At 42.6% G+C, this 17952-nt stretch overlaps 1 protein-coding gene across 1 annotated transcript in view; it reads right to left on the bottom strand.

Annotated features, from left to right (window-relative positions):
* The window catches only part of ADAMTS2 (ADAM metallopeptidase with thrombospondin type 1 motif 2), a gene marked incomplete at its 5' end in the record, with an annotated part of 169620 nt that overhangs the window by 14592 nt on the left and 137076 nt on the right, over positions 1–17952 (bottom strand). Inside the window, 6 exon segments of the mRNA XM_083871974.1 lie at positions 3438–3613; positions 4978–5123; positions 12099–12212; positions 13643–13775; positions 15533–15676; positions 17355–17460. Of these exon segments, the coding sequence (XP_083728100.1) occupies positions 3438–3613; positions 4978–5123; positions 12099–12212; positions 13643–13775; positions 15533–15676; positions 17355–17460 (819 nt within the window).

The raw sequence follows: 17952 nt of genomic DNA on the forward strand, positions 1-17952 counted from the left end.
TGAAGTAATTTTCCCATTAAACACAGCTGTTTGACACTAAGTGAACCTGGCATCCAAAATTTCTTCAGAGACAGCTGGGCCATAGTATTTCATCCTAACCACAAAGTTAATTTTCCCTCATGGTTGTACTTGTATTTATGATAGTTTAAACCTTTAAACAAGATGAGCTGTCAAAAAGATTCAGACAAAACCCATTTTTTTTTACTGCTAACACATGCACAAACAGCCAGACAAGTGATATTTTCTCTAATCTGTTCCAAAGAGCTAAAAACAAAGAATAAAGCTGAAAATGACTAGTCAGTGCCTGAATAAAGTTGTATTCCACTAGTGTATCTCATTTTATCCATGTCTCTTGCTGTCCTCAGCATCATAATAGGATTCACTATGCTTTCCTTGGCACTTAAAAGCAGATGGGCTTTCTGCTAGATGAAACAAATAGAGATTCTGCTATTTTAACATGATTAAAAGTTGGAATGCTTTTCCCACCATTTAAAACAATAAAGACCTTTCCATTATAGCAGTTCAACTGAAATCTTCACAGGCCCTTTGCATTCTTCCCCTGTACAGTTCCGTGGCCTCTGCCCTCTTTTTATAAAGTCCTTGTTATTGCTGTTGATGTCCTCAAGGCCACTGGGTCTTGGTACATCAGGGACCTTTGTTACTCCTCCCAAACCATGCAGAGAAATCATGCTAAAAATCTAGGGTCTAGTCTATTAAAACAGGTACATTTTTTTGATGCAAATTCTTAATAGGAGACTATTAAGATCATAATAATGACAGACCTACTGTATATATTAGAAACATTAAGCTGTGCATAAGATAGATGTGCACACACCACCCCTGGGTATGCACCCACCCCCACCCCACACATACCACACATTCACTGCATGTGATTAAATGGAAATACCAGCAGGTCTGACTGGGTGCCAGAACTCTGTACAAGGGCTTTAGTTTAGAGGTGGTTCTGTTCCCACTGCTCCATGGGAATGGTAAATGTGCAAGTGCTGTTAAATTAGACCCTGTGATTGCAAAGAATAATCTTCTTCCTATTCACTGGTGCTGGACACAGTGGAGGTGCAGGAGCATGGATGTGATGGTCTGCCTGTCCATTCCCTGCTCTCTGAATCCTCATTTAACTGGGGCTGGGGGCTCATAGCCAGAGTCTCTCCCTGCTGCCCTGGACATGCACAATGCAGGAGTCTGTGAGCATGGGGTGGTGAGGACATGGAGGGCTCAGAGGGTCTGGAACAGGAGACAGGCCATGGCACAACGGGGCATGGGATGCTCAAGGACACACTGGGGTGTACCCCAGCTCAGTGGCTTTTCTCTGCTCACTCCTCTCTGTTCTTATGCCCTGCACAATGTGTCAGACACGTCCAGCTGAGCTGCCTGTGAAGTGCATGGATTTGTGTCACTTCTGAGCCACAGCTGCATTATCCTCACAAGTATGTCACTGATATGCCTTATCCTTACAAAAGGGAGTTTTGAATAGATTGAAGTTCAAGCATAAGCTTGTCTCTGGCCTTGTTTTCACACAAAAGCTGTTCCCTCTAATAATCCTGCACAGGTAAATGTAACTCTCAAGGTGTCTGCAGTTATACCACAGTTATATTGGAAACCAGCAGTGCCTAGGGATCAGTGCTCAGACATCAATGAGCTGGTTTCTGACCCAGAAGCCAGTGAATTTAATGGAAAAAAAATTTGATTTGTTTCACTGGTCTTTGCAGCAAAGTGCTCCAAAGGCTAAAGCATAAGCAAAGGTCCTGCAGGCCACAGCCTTCATCCCTTCACCCTGTGCCAGCAAAGCTATTTCATGAAATTAAGCTGTGAGGCTGTGTCTGTGCCTTTGAAAATCCCAGACTGACCAAGATGGCATGAAAAGAATGAGGGAACTCTGAGAACTCTTTGGGAAGAAAGTCAGGCAAATTAGTTATAAGGAATTTGCTATTAATTTCTGGCAGAGTATCCTCTCACTGGAATGCAAAATGATTCACCCAAAGTGACCCTTCCCCTCGCAGTGATGGGAGCTGGGCTGAAGATGGGGTGGGTGCCCAGAACCTGCCCCTTGCCAGGACAACCCTGCCCTCAAGAATTTGTCATTCAAGTGAAGTGACAGGGTTCAAAACCAGCGAGCAGCTCACACTGCTCATTCAACGAGTCAAGACTCATTGCCCTCTGCCTTTTTGTTTGGTAAAACATGGCAGTGTGTTTTCTGGCAAGAGCTGACATGGCCCAAATCAACCAGCTGCATTAACAGGAACAGGAACATTTTTGTTCTAGGAGGTGATCTCTGTCAGGAGGCCACAACATCAGCCTGACCTTGCTGGTTGTGAGCCAGAACCCACCCAACTCAACAGCTGCCTCCAACAGTGCCAGCAGCATTTGCAGGAAGACACAGGAACAAACTGGAAACTTTTCTCGTAACATTCTCCCAGTTCCTCCTACACTGCAGCTCGGGGACTTCCAAAATCATGGCTGGAACTTGGTGTTTAATGGCTCTTAATGGACTGCAGAACTATCAAGAATTTTTCAAAATAATTTCTAAAACTTTCTGGCATCTGCAACTTTCTGTGGCAGTGAATTTCAAGATAATTAGATGCTTTGTACTAAGTCTTTCCTCATTTTTGTTTTAACTGCCACCCAATTTTTTTTTTTTTTATGTTCCCAGATTCATGTTATGAGAAACTCAATAATCATTCCACGTTCAGTCTCTTTGGGCCACTCACAACTCTGTAACTCTATCTTTTTAATCTACATCCTTGCTTTTCCAGGGTGAAAAGTCCTGGTTTATCCAATGTCTCCTCATCCAGAAGTCATTATTTATGTTAGCTTTATTCTGGCCTGAGTTCAGCTGTGGATTTTTTAGCAGTGTGGGCAGCAGTGAGATGGGCACACCCTGAGCTGCATTGGCTGGGTATTTAAAGTGAAGACACAATGTGCAGGTACACGGGGGCAGGTCAGTGCTCTCCATCTCTCCCTTCACAGTCACTGAACTGATCTTTTCCTAAAACTATTCCCAGCCTTTGTCTTCAGAGCCCACCATCCATACACACACACCCCCCCACACCCACACCAGTTTTTACCCCTATATCCATTACTGGTATTCATTAACACCAAACTTCCTTTGCCTTCTTGTGTCACTTAGTGTCACTATTTCCTTCTGCAGCTGTCAGAGTGGGCCATCCTCCCATGCAAAACCATTCCCTTTTGTCTCATGCTAAATCCATTTAACAGCTGTCACTGGGGAACACTGCCCAAAGTTTTTTGAAAATCCAAGTGCATTATATAAATTGAATCACTCATACACTGATACTCACTGATCACTCCAAACACATTTAGGAGGCATGATTTCCCAGGAAGAAGTTTTACCCCTCCCTAAAAAAAATTTATTCATATTTGCAACTGATTTTAGTTTTCACAGGAGAGGGGGTGCTCACCATCAACATGCTCATAGGGGAGCCAGTGGTGTTTGGTGTTCTGGTACTCAAAGTAAGGGTCCCACTGCCGGCACTGCTCCTCTCTGAAATCCTCAAAGTCCTTGGGACAGTCCTGGGTGTTGCACAGCTGGAACTCGTAGCTCGGCCCCACACATGTGCGGCCCCCATTGGCAGGACTGTGACAGGGAGAGAAACCCAAGGTTAGTTTGGCCATTATTTCATTAACCAAATGTCTATCAAATCTTTTGAGGAGCATCTTGTTTCCCAGTCATGTCAGAAGGCTCTTGATGAAGCCAGAGCTGTACTTCTGGTATGCAAAATACAGATTTCCTTTCAAAACCCGCTGTCACTATTTAGCTGTTAAAAAGCAACTTCTGCAAGTTCAAAATACTTGATTAAAGGCAAGAAAAACCATTTTCTTGGTGTAGGCAGGAAAGGAAAGCACAGAAGAACTCATTCACATTCACCCCTAATGCAGCAGCAAAGGCAGACCAGCCCAGCTCAGTGCTGTGCCCCCAGGCAGATGTGCACCAGATCCCTGGAAGATCTGGCAATGCAGAGCTCAGGACGCGTGGCTGGGTTTTCATCCTCTTCCAGGAAATACAGAAAATGTTTTCAATAGTACATTCAGGGTTTTCCTACATGCAAATGGGTTTTACAACTAAAACTGTGCCCACGATTATAAAGGTCACTGCCCTGTTGCCAAAGTAATAAATGCTGAAAAAAGAAATGGCAATTTTTTTCGTAACAGAACAGTTTCCATTGGAAAATGCTGCTTCATAAAACTCAATTAAAAAGAAAATCAATGATAAGATGATTTTCAACCCTAGTCAACTTTAATTCATTTATCAACAAACCAAGAAATTCAAAGTTAAAAATATTCTCTCTGTTAAAATCATTTAACTCTGACAATTGTTTTCATTCTTGCTATTAGGATCTTGACATTTTATGATACCACACTAAGATAGCAATAATTACACATTTCATATCATTTGTATTAACTATACTTCCACTGTTACTGGAACGGAATCATTCTACGTTATCTAGATGACCCACATGTAAGTTATTAAAGCAAGACAATTCAAAATTCCTAAAATTAACTTTGGGGAAGGTTCTGATCTCAGGAGCTTTGTTCCAACTTGGAATGAAAACAGTTTGAAAATATTTTAAGACCTTCTTGTTGAAATATCCTAAAAGGTGGATTAAAGAAAACTTTTTAAAAGGTTTAAAAAAATCCTGTAATTTGCTGCTGTTATTTCATACTCACATTTTAAAACAGGATATATAGGACCCTAAACTTTTACTTATGCTTTAGACAGCACTTTCAAGATCCTTGTAACTGCATAACCAGTTTAATGGATGGATAAACTAAGAAATAAAGATGATTCATGACTTGCTAAGGGCCAAAAGTAGAATTTCTGACAACTTATGCTATAGGTCAGATTTAACAAGCACCACTCAGCATCCTTTACTGCACTGCTGCACTGGTCATGCACTGAGGATCCTCTGCACACCAGTGGAACCCTGGGCTGTCACTTACTGTGGGTTGTCACACTGCCGGGTCCTGTACTTCACTCCAGTGCCACAAGTGCGGGAGCAGGAGCCAAACTTGCTCCAGGCCCCCCAGTGCCCATCCTGCTTCAGGATGTCTGGTGTGAGCCAGATGCAGTGACCTTTAAAGCAATGCTGAAAGAGAAAATCAGATGTCAGAATGATTAGATGATTAAGTTACATTGGATGAGAAGCTGTTGTACCACACATTATAATTTTTGGCACGGGTTCTGGATTTTTTTCACCTTTCCAGTAGAAAGTAGAGGGATTTGCTGTCAGATTGTGCCCATGATCCCAAACTCACTCAGATTTTATAAACTTACATGTCCATTATGTACGTGTGTGCATGCAGGTTTCAAGCCTTGCAAGTTCATTAAACTGTTGCCAGTGTTACATTTCCTCATCACCTGTTTGCAGCAGAGATATCATTTAAGGGAAATGGCAGAATCCCAAATCTTGGAGGCCAACAGTAGCATCCTGCCTCCACTACTGCCTGCAGCCTCTCCAGACAGCACTGTCAGGAGCTCTGGTCACAGCACCATCCTGCCCAGCCACTCCCAAATCCACACACATATTCCTATAATAAATGTGATCAGCAAAGTGTCATGGAATTAAAGCAAGCTCACACTGTAGACATTAATGTTATTAAATAAAAACTTTTGCAGTGTCTCCCTGGAGATCTCACGGTAAACCTGACCCAAAAACCAGGAGGCATTCCTTAAGGACAGTCCTGGACAGTCTTACAGCTGCACAGTTAATCATGTCCTACCACATTTTATCCTTTTTTTTATGTGGTTCTTAATACAGTCATTCTACAGCAGTTGAAACACAGAATTTGCTACATTCCCAAATCATTGAGGTATTTATTTTATTTCTTTAAGATCCTTCATAGCTCCAGTACTGATTGTCTCTACTGTCTTGTCTTGTTAAAGAAACCTGTCAATGCCTTTCCACCAATTTCTCCAGCCCCTAATCAAGGAATTTTTTCTCAGCTGAAGTCACAAAGAACTCTTCTCAAGGATCACAAAATTCTGGCCCCTTTCAGTACTATTTCTGCTTTCATAAAAGTCTACTGATGAAGTGTGGGTGCTGGAAAATATATTCCAGCAAACAAACGACTTTGCATGAGACTGTCACAGTTTGTCTGCGTTAACGGTTACTGCTGGGATGAGAGCTCTGGCTCAGGAGCACAGATGGCTGCAACAACAAGTGAAATCAGTCACTTACTTTCCTTAACATTCAAGTCAACAACAACATTTTACACAGCTTAACAAGCCCTGGAACGAAGGAATTTGGCAGGCTGCACAAGACAAGCATATGGCTAAATGCATGCTGCCAGCAAAAACAAAATCAGAAGATACATAACAGGAGAGCGTTCTTGAGCATAGAGCCATTAGTGATCTGGAAGGCAAATCTAAAAGTGAAGGATAATCATTAATAATGCTGAATTTAAAGAGAGAATCATTAGTAGAATGGTGACAAGGCACAGCTTACTGATCCACTAATCTGCTCAGTGACTGGCTCCTTATTCATGCAATTTATTTTGGGGCTGATTTGGTTGGACAAGGAGTAGAAGAGAGAGTAGAAATTAGGTTTCAACTATTTTTTCTTTCCCATGACTTCAGATAGTCAAAGTCAAAACCCTATGAAATAGATGAGTTACCACAAAGCCAATTATACCAATCCTGCTCCAGAGCTGTTATGGGCAGATTTTTCTTAGATGTTTGACAGAACAAGAGATAATTCAGCAAAGCATGAAAGAAATGCAAAATGCTAATATGTCCTTTGCTTTTTTTGGTTTAGAAGCTCAGGACTGTACCCTTCAGGGACTGTTTACTTATGGCTTTAGAGAGGTTTGTTTGAACAAACAGTTTGAGTCGTGGGGCCCTGAGCAGCCAGGGGGCCATTTAGCAATGGGGAGGAGCTGGCAGTGGTTCAGCTTGTCAATAGACATTTCAGCTGGGCTTGGAAGCCAATGTGAAGTGACAGCTCCTGATCTGTGCTTGCCCACACATCCTTTTATCAGGCTGCTGCATCTCTCAGGTGTAAGTTCCACAGCAGTGACCAAATCCACTTCAAGAGCCATTTAGCCTGTGTTGATTATGTGATGATCCAGAATCCAAAGCTTGGACTCATGGAGGAGAGGGAGAGACATGTGATGACACTGTGTTTCCCAGCTTCTATTCTCTGTTTTAGTCAGGAATAGCGCAATGCGGGTTTGCAACAACTTCTAATAAACCCCCTCTCTGACATTGAGACTGGTCCCTGAACTGGAAGGCAAACATGGAAAAGTGTTATTGACTTTGCTGTGTAAAGGGAAGAGCAGCACTGATTTTTAGTAAAGAAGCTGGTCAGATGCTGATTTTTGGGGAAGCTGAGGCAGAGCTACCAGGAGAGAAGCATTTGTGTAAAATGAGTCATCCCCAGCTCTGCCTTTTTTTGTGGATTAAAAGAAAGGAGCCTATAGAAAACAAAGTGATTCACTAATGAATCTTACTCTGTGCAGATCCACGCAAGAAAATGCATGAGAAGGTAAAACCAGAGACAGAGCAATCTCCAGTGGAATAAAGGAAGTTAAAGCCAACCCTTCCTAGTGCTACTACATTAACTATGTAATGAGGTGGAAAAGAGCCAATTTCAAGCACTATTCCCTTCATAAACAGGGGGTTTCACTTAAAGAATGAAGCATATTAAAGCAATTTTTTTAAATGAGAAAAAAATGGGTAAATGCAAATTGTTTCCTTAGTTGAAGACAAGATGACTTCTTGCAGTCTCGCCTATTTTTCTGGCAAACAGGGCAGTCCAAAACAAGTGCAATTTCCAGGACAGGGAGCTTGAATTTCTTGCAGTAAAACATTCCACTGCTGTTTTCAGCAGTTCTTTGAAACAACTGCTGTGGATGCCAAAAAAAGAGCCAGTGTGTTCCTGTGGGCTTAACACATCTGCAAGTCAATTTTCCAAGAAAAGACGTGAAGATCTTCTGTGGGTATCTGTAACTATTTTATATTGGACAGCAATGGACACTTCTCTGATCTCCTCACTTGATGCTTCAATATCTACATCAAATAACCCTTCATACTGCACCATGGCTGGGGGTGCCCAGTTCTCCTCACTCTCCTGAGGTCCCATCAGAAGGAGGTTACTTATTTATTTGTACTCCCCATCACACGCAGGCTGGCCCGCTCTGCTCCATCTGTTTGAGATAATTAGTTGCAAGGGATGAACTGAAAGTTCCAACACTGAGGACTACTCCGAGGCAGTAAAAGTTTCTTCAGTGGACAATCAAGTGTTCTCCCAGTTTCTGTGGTGACTAACACAGCACACACTCACCCATCTGTCTCCTGTCTCCAAGAGAAGCTGAGGTCAGCTTTCTCAGTGGGAAATTAACTGGATTGCTTTGAGTACACATTAGTGTTTTCAGAAACCTTTTTTCTTGGTCCATTTTTCTTCTCAAAAGTATCTATTTATTTCAATATTTAATCATTCCCTTCCTTTCCTGACAGAGTAAAAAATCATTCCAAGTTTTACTCAGATCATCTCATTAGCACAGTGCAAGCAAAGAGAAGACCTGCTAGGTTTGTGCTGGGTCCTTGGCACAGAAGCCAAATCCAAGAGCAACATCAGCTTGGTTGGCAGGGGCAGTTACCAGGCTCTTACCTCTCTCCAAGAAAAGAAAAAAAACAGGAGGCTCAGGTGGTGCAAACCTTGATGTTAGTCACTGCAGCAAGCAGATGGACTCCAGCACGTGCTCTCCCTGTGTGACTGACTCTGGGTTTAATTTCTACGCTGTGGAGAGCAGTTAGCTACTTCAGCCGACATAAATGTCTCCTCAGAAGAATAATATTTTTTAAAAGTGGAATAACAAAAACTGACGATAGATTTCTGAAGTTTGCCTGGATTCAGAAGCCTGAGGCTAATGGTAGAGCTGGCAAAATTGTATACAAGTAAATAAATTATCAGCTGACAGCATATATTTTCTTTGAATCTAGAGAATGTCGGGCAGGGTTAAGCTTTGCAGTTATGTCTTGTCTGCATGGTTTACTATAGCAATTTATGGAATGTCTTTGACTCCACAGTAAGACTCTGAACCTCCATGTGTTTAACTTTACACATGAGTTACTTCATGAAAAGTAATGTGAACATTGCAAGTGGCTACATCATCAAAGCTTCACAAAACTGATAGAAGCTTCCCTCTTGCTATTGAAAACTTGATCTGGTTTTTAAAAAATCAAGCTGGGAGAAACATAAATTATTCTATTTCCTTTAGGATTCTGTCAAAAAAGTAGCTTTCTTTTCTGACTGGGAAGCTCCAGGAGAATGTTATTTTTTTACCTTTAAACAAATTATTAATTTGCTGCCAATTAATAATGGTTGCTCAGTATCTCATTTGAAGAAGAAGATTTACTAAGAAGTTTTCAAAATGGTAGAACCTCACTCTTTTGGCGACTTAGTTCAAATAACCACAGGCATAGAAGAGCTTACAAACATTTACATAAATAGACACTTATCTGTACACATACACACACACGTATAGACAGCAATAAAAAGGTTCATGTTCCCTTTCAAATGATCATGCCTGGGTCCAGGACACAGCCTGGGTGTGCAGACACATGCCCCTTACCATCCTGCCTGCCAAAAATACACTCCAGATTTCATGTCTCCCACACGGCCGCTCTTGCCCCTTGACCATCAGTTAGGAAGGAGGCAGCTGGACTGCATCCCCCTCAATGGCATCTTGCTAAATTTGGGATCAGTTATCAGTTATGTGCACACCAGCCCTAGGTGAGAACATCCACCCACCACACGCCGCGTTCACCTCCCCAGCGCCACTTTCGTTTCTGGCATCCAGTCCCCTCAGCTGCAGCACAGCCAGGATGTTTCTGTGACACATCAGCAGTGTTGTGATTGGTTTGAGCTTAAAATAGGCCCTGGGAATTAGCAGTATGAAATCATGAAAAGACTGCAAGTCTCCAAACTGGGAAACAAACGAATCTTTCTCAATCAACATCTTTAATTGCTTATGTTCCTGTACTTTCCTTTTCTGGCATGATTCCAAAGAAAATAGGAGATCATGTTTGAAATTATTTTCCTTTTTCTCAAGTGCTGATGAGGTATCAAGGGAGATGTACCTGAAAGGAAGCTGCCCAACGGCACGTGAGTCCCAACTTTGGGCAATACATGCATTTTACAGCCCTATGCATTCAGGCAAGAGCCTCTGGTATTGTCCCAATTGGTGAAGAGAGTGAACAGGGGAAGGCAAAATCAAGGGCAGGGAGGAAAAGGAAAGGAACAGATTTAAAAGCACTGATCTGATGTACCTGTATTAAAAACACCAACATCTAATAAATACACTGCTCAAACACTGAGCTCAGATACATAAAGTCAGCTATATAACCTTCAGAGCTCACACTATTTTAAAAAACCCAAAACATTTAGTTCAGACCGCTGAGCCTTATCTAATAAAATGGTTTTCATTTTACATCATTTTCTCAGGTTCTTCTGGAAGGTGGCAGCAAGTTTATTTATCAAAAAACTGGGACAGCTCTCTTGAGAATAAAACAGTCAGAGTCCTATCATCTACTGAAACTTCAGAATGTGCACATACTCTCTTGCATCTCTGCTGAGCTCAAAAGCCTGGCTGTCTGCACAGCTTGCTGAAGCCTTGGATCCCAAGTTCCAGTCCAAAGAAAATTTTTACAGCTGAGTTGCATAATATCCTGACAAACTGTTTATAATGGAAGCACTGACAGATCCTTAACTGTAGGGTTACAAATTCCTTTTTTCTCCTCATTTCTGTTCAAATACTAACATGAATGAATAGCTTGGGGAAAAGGGTGATGCAACAAAATGGAATATAACTGTATTTTTCAGTTGGGGATCATGAATATTTTTAATATAAAAATCAAGATGAAGAAAAGTGTACCCAAATAAATTGTCTAAAATTTTGGATTGTAGCCTAATTTTTTTTTTTTTTTTTTTTTTTTTTTTTTAATAAGAAACAATGCTTTTATAACAGGAATAATTTAAAAAGAGAAAACCAGAAGGGAGTGGCTTGCACAGAGCATGACTTGCTTGGGAATTAATTTAACAAAACGTTTTCATAAAAAAGACTTTTCAAACCATAACAGCAGCTGCTAATATGGTTCATTTATCGCATAAATGATGTCATACACTGGGCTGTAAAAAAACCTTTCCAAGTAGCGACATCTTCCTCTCCCCCTCAGTCACTGCATCCAAAGCCCAGGGAAGCCAGATTTTTTTCATCAGACTTCAAAGGAGTTGGAGTTCAGGCCCACTGTGAGCAGAGTGTGATCTCCATGGAGGATAGCTGGGGCTGGGAGCAGCTCCAGCTGGTAGAGGTGGAGCTCTCTGAGCCTTTGCCACCTCACACTGTCCCTCCACCGCTCCTCGTGCCTCCCTGGGCTCTCATCAAACCAGCAAATCCACCTCCACTGACCTGCCCTTCTCTGCTCAGAGCCCCTCTGTGCTGTCATGTGGGTTCTCTCTAGCTGGCACTCAACTCCCACGTCCATCCCTTCCCTCTGGGAAGCTCCAGGGGCCGTGGCTTGGCTGCGTCTCCAGCCCCCACTGCTCCCTGCACCCCCACACAGGGAGGCCAGGCAGCACCACAGCAACATTGCTGATCCAAGCACAACACCCTGACCTCAGAAGAGTCACAGCAGAGCGGAAATTTCCCCATTTTTGGCTTTGCCACAGAGACTTGTGTGGGGCTGATACTGCCATGACCTGCCTGAGGACGGGGTTTAATGGTCCCAGAATGGCCATGCAGGACACGCCAGCCCTCACCCCATGTCCTCCCCTCACAGTGCTCAGAATCACAGAATATTCTGAGTTGGATGGGACCCACAAGCCCAACTTTTGAGTGAATGGCCTCTACAGGGATCAAACCATGTGCTATTAGCACCATGCTCTAACCAGCTGAGCCAATGCTCGGCACCTCACTTACACTCAGGAGTTTGCCCCACATCTTAGCAAACCCCAGGTCCTCCAGATAGTCTCTTCTCTTGTTCCTCTTGATTTTGACAGGAACATCCCCAGCTGCACACAAACACACATGAACACACAAGAGCACAGGGCAGCAGCTCTCACCTTCCCTGGCGCGCACATGGTCCCGTCCAGCGGAGGCCCTTTCTTTGTTTTGCAGAAATAGGGGTTCTCGGGGTGGCTGCACCACAGCTGCTTGCAGGGATCAAATGTACGGAACTGGAATACAGGGGAAAAAATCAGAGTGGGTGATGCTTTGAGAGAGCTCCCACTGGAACCTGCAACAGAAGCTACAGATGGGGAGTCCCTTTCCTAGGTATCAAATGCCAGCTCTTAGTGCTGATTCCTGAGGAGCACCATGATGTCTGTGGATTGAATATTTGAGCATACATAATTGTGACTCTGAGGTGAGATCCCATCTGCATGCAATGGAATAAAGTCAGGCAAAAATAGTTTTATACAAGTGACCAACCAGTTTCCTCAGTTTTCTTACTGTTTCTTCCTGTTTCTCCAAATGGGGCTGCTTCATTTGGCAAACAAAGAAAAAATCCTTGTGCACCCATGGGAGATTGAAATGAGCAGTTCAGATTTTAGCTCAGCTGTTGTAATCCACTTCTTAGGGGAAATTTGAGATCAGGTCCCCAATGCAATGAATAAATCAGCATTTTACCTACAATGCAAAGGCTTCTATAGGAGAGGATGGGAACCACCCAACACAAAACATACTAAATCATGATGTCTGGACATGCTTTTGGCCATTCTGAACAAAGAAGAATAGCCTCCATCTCCCAGGCTCTGTAAGAAAAGATTCTCTTTGGCTGGGACATTCTTCCAAGGCAGCATCAGAGGGAATTGTGTCAAGACACAATACTACAGCTCACGCTCTAAAGGTTCTCATCCATTATCTAGGGACACTGCTCAGCACATATATTCCTGCAGATGGGAATGAAAGCAGAAATGTTACGTGTCAGCAGCTGCTAGCAGCTGAAAACATCTCTTTCCATTTAATATTTTGTTCTACTTGAGGAGCTGGAGGTGGGAGGCACAGCCCTGCTGCAGAAGACTCTATTTTCTGAGGCCACTGAGAATTGCACTAATCTTGCCTTGCTTTAAATTCAGACTTTGCCTCTTGTTTTCCTCATACACAAAATCCAACCGTGTCATCAAGAGCCCTTAACAAGTTGCTTTACTCACTGTCATGCCTATTTTCTCTTTCAAGGTATCAAAATACATTGTACTTTCCATAAAATTGGATCATAAAAGCATGCTGCCCTGTGCTGGCACTATGAGACGTGGCAGCAAATCCATCTCCTTCACATCCGGGTGGGAGTTTTGTAAGAAAATAACCAGCTCTCAGCAAGAGAAGGCTCAATAACACAGCAAGTTTGTTTGCTTGACAACTACAGATATCTATGAAACTACACAATAATTACTTCTGTAACTCCAGTTCAAAAAAACTCCAAAACAATCCAAGGGATATTTAAAATACCATATATGTCAACATTCAGTTGTTAATACTTGCTTACAGCTGAGAAGGCACAACATCGTTCCTTGTGGGCTTCACTACACAGTCCCTACTAAGGACATTTCAGAGACACTTTAGACCACTCCTGGACAAGAAACAGCAGAAGCTAAAGTTAAGTACTCACAGCTGTGCACATCATGTATCCCAGACCAAAGTCAAATCGGCACTGCTCATTCATGGAGTAGTGAATCCCTGGCAGCTGTGGAAGGGAAGGCCAGTCGTGTTCGAAGGGATCATCCCGCAGACAATCGTAGGAACTGCAACAGGCAAAAATTACAGGAACAGATGGGGCTGTGAGGCTTGCACAGTGTTTGTGGTTTCATTGCCTTTTTGTTCCAAACAAAATAGAGCCTACGATTTCTCAGATGCTGGTCCTGAAGAGCAGCTATTATTGCAATTATGCTCACATTCACTTTAGCATGTCGTATCCACCTTCAATGGATTCTACACATCTTTTTTTGAAGCCCTTCCATTGTAATTTCCATTTAGCTTGCAGGTAAATTCCTATCAGTCTCCAGGCTCCTTATGTGAAAGGAATCAAAGGAAGAATCCACATGAGACCAAGAAGAAAAGAAAGTTTAATTAATTTTCCATTTGTGGAATTTCTTGCTGCCTGCAGCTGTCTTTCAAGTGAGGTTTCAAAAGGAGAGGCCAGGGTAACCAGCCCAGAATACCACTGAACTTAGAGTTTCCCTGTATCCTTCCTGAGAAGCAGTGACTCATTTACAGACTTCACTCAGGTTTGTTCCCTCTCTCTGCTTCTCCTGATCGCTCCCAACTCCATCCACAGGTTAAACTAAGTTTCCTTTCTGTGTGATGAACGTGAAAGTTTCTCCTCTGCTCCTAAGGAGTGAGGACAGCCTGTAAAATTACATCTGACCTAGTCATGCCACCACAAAGGACTGAAGCTAGTAAATGGTTAACACAGTGTAAGTATTGGGTGATTCACAACACTGGCACAGTCCACAGGATCTCTGAAATATCTCCCAGTTATTTAACAGACATGAGGACACCATACATGAGCCTATCCTGGCAATCATTAAGGTTGCCTTGAAGTTACCAATAGCTGAAAGCAGAATTTTGAGGTTAGATTTACTTCAAAGCAAACCATCGTTGTGTTTTGTTATAAGACATTTTAAAAATAGTTGTATTTAAAAGAACATAAAGCAGCCCTCTAGGCCAGATGATTTTTATTTAACAGCTAAAACTCTGGAGGATCTTGCTAATTGAAACAATCACACTTCCCTCACAATGTTTTTATTCCTTATTGCCACACCTAAGAAATCTACAATAATAAAAACACTAACAAATAGACTGACTCATGTTTACTTCATGTATTTTGCTGCACCTCTTTCCTACTCATTTTCAGCTTTTGCTGGTTATGGTAGTAGCTTCCCCATATTTTTCATACAACTTGCACAAAACAGGGAAAGAGTTGGGGTTTTTTTTCCGTAAGGAGCAAAAACAGGCAATAAACAACAGAATTCGTCAGGGAACTCCTGCACAGATCTAAAGCCTGAAGTATCAGGTCCAAAAAGGAAGGCAGGGGACATGGATGAAACTGTTTAAACAGCTTTTGCATTTAAGGTACTGAAATAAAAATTAACAACTGAAGAACTAATTCTAGAACCATGTGTGCTCTTTAGATATCTACCAAACTCAAGAAAAGCCCTGAGCACTTAAAGGGCAGATTTTCCTCTCTAGGGAGCACCATCTTGCCACTGATAGGTGTCATAAGCAACAAATGGCAAGACAGACACGACGCTGCTGGGTAGCCAAGGCAGCCCTCAGCCAGAGGTTAGAGGAGGGAGGGAGGAAATTTAGCAATGACATTCATAACAGTGCCTTCCATCATCCCTGAGAGGACAGGGACACAACCTCAGTGTACAGAAAATGAACAGATGTAAATTAAATGAGTTAGAATGGACTGACATTAAAGTAAAGGCGAGATGGAGAAAGGTTCTCATGTGTTCCCTGGTGGCAGGAGAGGGGTGCAGAGCAGGGCAGTACTCACTGGAGGTAGCGGTTCAGCTCCTGCTGGCTGCAGCGGGACCAGTGGAAGCGGTGAAAGGCAGCCTGCACCAGGGGGGCCATGATGCTGCCCAGCCGGACCTCGTCCCCGCAGCGGTTCCCTTGGCCGTCGTGCTCCATTCCTAAACTGCCCCGCACACACACAGACACGGCGGTGACCTCGTGGGGGGCTCACAGTGCTGTCCCCTCCCCAGTGCCCCACTGCTGTCCCCTCCCCAGTGCCCCAGCACTGTCCCGTCCCCAGAGTCACCAGGGACTGGTGCCAGCAAGGTTCTCAAGTCCCATGGCTCTCATCCACATGAGCAAACTCATGAGGAATAAGACAGGGTGAGGCTGAAGCTAAAGAGCTGGTCTGGAGTAACTCCCACATGGATCTGACCCTTGAGAGAATTTTCATGTCATTAGCCTAATCCACTTTCGAAAAAAAAAACTAAAAATGCCTTCTTTGGACTTCTGTGCACATGGACATTTGTGAATTACTACAGCTAAACGTGAATCCATTTCTGAATTACTGAGCCTGCTGTCCCTCCAGGAATACTAACAGAAATGTACCCAGGCTCTAATCTGGGGCTATTCAGGACTTTATATAACTTCTAAAAAATCACACCTTTGCTTAATTCAAAGTATTTTGCAACTGCAGACAAGTCCTTTGCATGGAAGAAAAGAAAGGCACCACACAGAAAGCTAGTTCAGACAAGCTGCTGCTGCTGCCCAGGAGCAATCCCACATTGTTTAAATGTTAAACAGTCTGGAAAGTGGTGGATACTTTCTAGAAAATTACCCCCAGTTACAGATATTTTAAAGTTTCTTTTTTGCTTTATTATGAATATATTTGCTCCTTTCCTTTGTCAGGATCTTATACTGCATTTTTAATAAGCACTGTTGGACTAATGTGGGCAATATCTGTCCATAATTAAACCACATTAACAGATTGGAGCTGAATATGGTTTGAAGGATTACAAACTTTCTGCAGTGGTGTCTCTTTTAAAGCTCATGCCATGTTCTTTTTATTCCTGATTCAAAAATTCTGGAATTAAATACTGTCTGAGTCTCAAATAGATGTCCCTATCTAACTAAGATATGTTTATAGTGATTTCAGCAAATTTTGGCACTTTATTGTTTAAAAAAAGAGAAAGGGCCTGCAGGCTTTCTTAGGGAAAACAGAATAGATGGAAACTGTTCAGAAAAAGCCTTCTGGTAACTGTTATTCTACCAAAGAGAAAATGGGAAATCAGTGGGAGTTCTCTGCAGGGAAAACAGAGAAACTAAAGAGATTTGGGAGAAACCAAAGCTCTGACAACTGCTGCCCAGGCATTGGTTCAAATCACATCAATAGGTAAAATGATTTCATTTTTTATATGAGATATATAGAACAGTTGTAACCACAGTGCTTGGCACCTCACTTCTCTACAGTATTGTTTCCTTTATCAGCAGTAACATATACAGATTATGTGCTTATTTAGTATGGATTGCTTGCAAGAATTCTGTGTTCCACTGACTCAGTGAATTCATATTTCTTTATTATGGGTACTTTACATTTCCACCAGGGGACTACAATACATCATTCAATCTAGTCCCGCAGTAGCTCTGGAAGATATTTTGGTATTAGTTCTTTATTTCCATTTGAAAATCCCAAAATATAAAGCTTACTTAAGATCATAAAGAAAGCTTTGTGAGAGCTGAGACCTGCAACCAGAGCTAACCCTAAATATTGTTTCTTAACATCAACTGCTGTTCAATGTCATCAGCATTTGTCTGTAGCAAAACCCATTTAAGGTACAACACAGATGTCCAGTTGTACTCACACATGTCCGGTTTCATGAGCCACCACAAATGCAGATGAAAAACCATCTTCATGGTTGAGAGTGCAGCTTCGGACAGGATGGCACATCCCAGTGACAGGAGCATAGCCTGGGAGAAACACCAAGTGTTTCAGAAAATGAACAAGTACAGAAAAATCAATGGGGTGGGAAGCTCTAAGACAAGCATCTGTCCTTTGTTGTGACACTAGTTGAAGTGGTCCTCTCAAGACCTCTGCTCCCAAACATTGAACCATGTGTTCCTTCATCTATGAAACAGATGAAACCAGCTTGTTGAACAAATTAAAACTTCCTGGCTCACCAAGAAAATTCTTGTCACCTCTTGGACTGCCCTACAATTGCCTTTTCTAGGTGCATAAGACAACAGAGGCAAAGGACACCACATGCTGCTGTGTGGAAGAGCCCAGTACCAGCCCTCAGGGAGCAAAGCCCCAGCCCTGTACTGGCAGCAGTTCTGGCCAACACAAAATGAACGGGAAACCTCTGAGATTTCTCCACTCTGGTGAGAAAAACCTGATCTCACAGGAGGCAGAGTTCTGAAAAAAGGAAAAGGTGGACCAGCATCTGACCTCCATGACATTTC

This window comes from Zosterops lateralis (genome assembly GCF_965231275.1).
Source record: "Zosterops lateralis genome assembly, chromosome: 14".
NCBI classification, from domain to species: domain Eukaryota; kingdom Metazoa; phylum Chordata; class Aves; order Passeriformes; family Zosteropidae; genus Zosterops; species Zosterops lateralis.